The sequence below is a fragment of the Echinops telfairi genome, unplaced genomic scaffold (genome assembly GCF_000313985.2).
Source record: "Echinops telfairi isolate 266 unplaced genomic scaffold, ASM31398v2 ScPeMD7_7471;HRSCAF=8509, whole genome shotgun sequence".
In the NCBI taxonomy this organism is placed as follows: domain Eukaryota; kingdom Metazoa; phylum Chordata; class Mammalia; order Afrosoricida; family Tenrecidae; genus Echinops; species Echinops telfairi.
Window position 1 is genome coordinate 597516 of NW_022111375.1, and position 2284 is coordinate 599799.

Sequence of the window (2284 nt, forward strand, 5' to 3'; positions counted from 1 at the left end):
GCTGCAGTGGAGCGAGGGACACTGGGCCTTAATCAAGCCCTCCCTCAATGCAAGAACACTTTGTTCTGATCACCCGGCCTTCTGCGATGCTCACCTTCCCGACACAACCGCTGAAGACAAAGGGGTGCACAAGCAAACGTGGTGAAGGAAGCCAAGGGTGCCCGGCTATCGGAAGATACAGCGTCTGGGGCCTTAAAGGCCTGGAGGTCAACAAGCGGCCGGCTAGCAGGGAAGCAACAAAGCCCACCTGGAAGAAGCAGGCCAGCCTGTGCGACACGACATGTCAGAGGGACCAGGCATCGGAAGACCCCACTGTCCTATGGATGTGAACGAGGGGGTCACCGTGGAGACCCCAAGCCCATCTGCAGGGAATGGAGCATCCCCGCACAGCAGGGTCCCCAGAAAGGGTGGAGCCCGGCAGGGTGCAGCACAGCACTGGAGACCCCACATCCCCCCAGCTCTTTAATGCCTCCTCCACCCCCAGTGCCGAGACCGAGTCCCAGCGCACAAAGCCGGCGGGACGGAGCACGTGCACCGTCCAGATAAGGCTCTCGGCCCGCGGGGTCCAGGGCAGAGAAACCGCCCAGGAACGACCATGATCATGATCCTAGCGATGCCAGGAGGGCAGGGGAGGTGGGGAGACAAAGGGGGAACCGATGGCAATGACCGCCGTACAGCCCCCACCCCGACCCACGGATGAACAGAAATGTGGGTGCAGGTGGCGGGGAGCAGACGGGGTAAGAGATGCAAAGAATAAGAACTGATAACTTATTAGGGGTTCACGAGGGTGGAGGAGGGAGGAGGGAGCTGGTTCCAAGGGCTCAGGTAGGAAGGAAACGCTACCGGAGGAACCGCGAGGACATGACTGACCCAAAAGAAAAGAGAGCTTCCCCGGTGGCGCTGCGCTTAAAGCGCTCAGCGGTGACCGGCGAGGCTGCCCAGGGAACCCACTGCCCTCCCAGTGACCGTTGCTCGGGCTGGGAATCCCGGGGGCCGTTGTCCCGCCGTCCAGGGTGAGACGGGTCTCCTTGGCAGTGGACTTTGGTCAGGGGGGGCTTGGCTTCTGCAGGCTTTGCGGAGTAGGGGCGGCCGTCACTGCGGGTGCTCGGGGCCGGGGCAGCGGCAGAAGGGGAAGAGGCCGCAGCAGGGCTGCAGCCAGGGCTTCCACACGTTGCTCGTCCCGTCCAGCTGCAGGGGGACCGGGCTGAGCGTCCGCTGGTGCTCCCGCACCGCCTGGGCCACGCGCTCCACCACCCGCCGGAAGGAGGGCTCGGTGGCCGGCGTGAGGGCCCGGGCCTCCGCGGGGTCTCGAGACAGGTCGAAGAGCAGGGGCGGGTCGTGCCGGGTGACCCCCGGCGGGGAGCAGGGACACACCGCTCGGTCGTAGCAGGCGCCGGCGCCCTCCGGGTGGAAGTTGGGCGTCACAAAGTGGACCTTCCAGAGGGCACCTCCTGGGCGGGACAGCAGAGAGGGGGTGAGGAGGAGGCGCCCGGCCGAGGCTGGCCGCTGCCAACCCTCACTGCAGCCTGGAGGGGAGGCAGCACCCCCAACCGACTTGCATTAAAGAGCTTGCTTCTTGACAGCAGCCGACAGCCTCATTGTTCTCGCTTGGAGCGGCTGGTGGGTTTGAACTGCTGACCTTGCGGTCAGCAGCCTCTGCCTCATCTCCTGAGCCCCCAGGATCCTAACACATGACCCCGGGAGGGGAGAAAGTCAGCGTCCAAAGTGACGTGAATGGACACGAGGCCGCCCCTCGGTAGCCCTGGTCCTGGGGCCCTCCCTGGGGGTCCCCGGCCAGCCCCCACTCACGGCTCCTCTGGTGCCAGCGGGCGGCGTGCAGGACGTGCTCGCAGTAATGCATCAGAAACTCGTGCTCCGAGTGCGCCGCGTCCCCCCGCAGCAGAGGCATGAGGTCCCGGCCATCCAGCACCCTGTGGGCAGCAGTGGGCACTCAGGGTTAGGCGGATGCGCTGCCGGCACCTGTGGCAGACAGCGCTGGGCCCTGGCCCGCTCGCTCGGGAGCGTGTGAGCCTCCACTGCGAGATGGACGGCAGTGTCCCCCACTCAGGTCTGTGGGAAAGAGACCTTGGTGGCACCGTGGGTTTGGGGTCCGCCTGCCGCACACAAGGCTGTTGGTTCAAACCCACGCTCTGCTCCGAGGGAGAAAGATGAGGCCGTCTGCTTCTGTGGACTAAAACTCACTGGTACAGAGTGGACGCCGACTCACGGCGACCCTGCAGGACGGGGCGGAGCTGCCCCTGGGGGTCTCCCAGGCGGTCAGTCT

At 65.5% G+C, this 2284-nt stretch overlaps 1 protein-coding gene across 1 annotated transcript in view; it reads right to left on the bottom strand.

The window, feature by feature from the left end:
- Positions 1 to 754: 754 nt before the first annotated feature.
- ARSL (arylsulfatase L) overlaps positions 755 to 2284 on the bottom strand; it is a 28321-nt gene continuing 26791 nt past the window's right edge. The window contains exons 7-8 of the mRNA XM_045285445.1: positions 1810 to 1931; positions 755 to 1451 (exon numbers count right to left, since the gene is read on the bottom strand). Coding sequence (XP_045141380.1) covers positions 1093 to 1451; positions 1810 to 1931 — 481 coding nt within the window. The 3' untranslated portion in view covers positions 755 to 1092. The remainder of the gene's footprint in view (positions 1452 to 1809; positions 1932 to 2284) is intronic.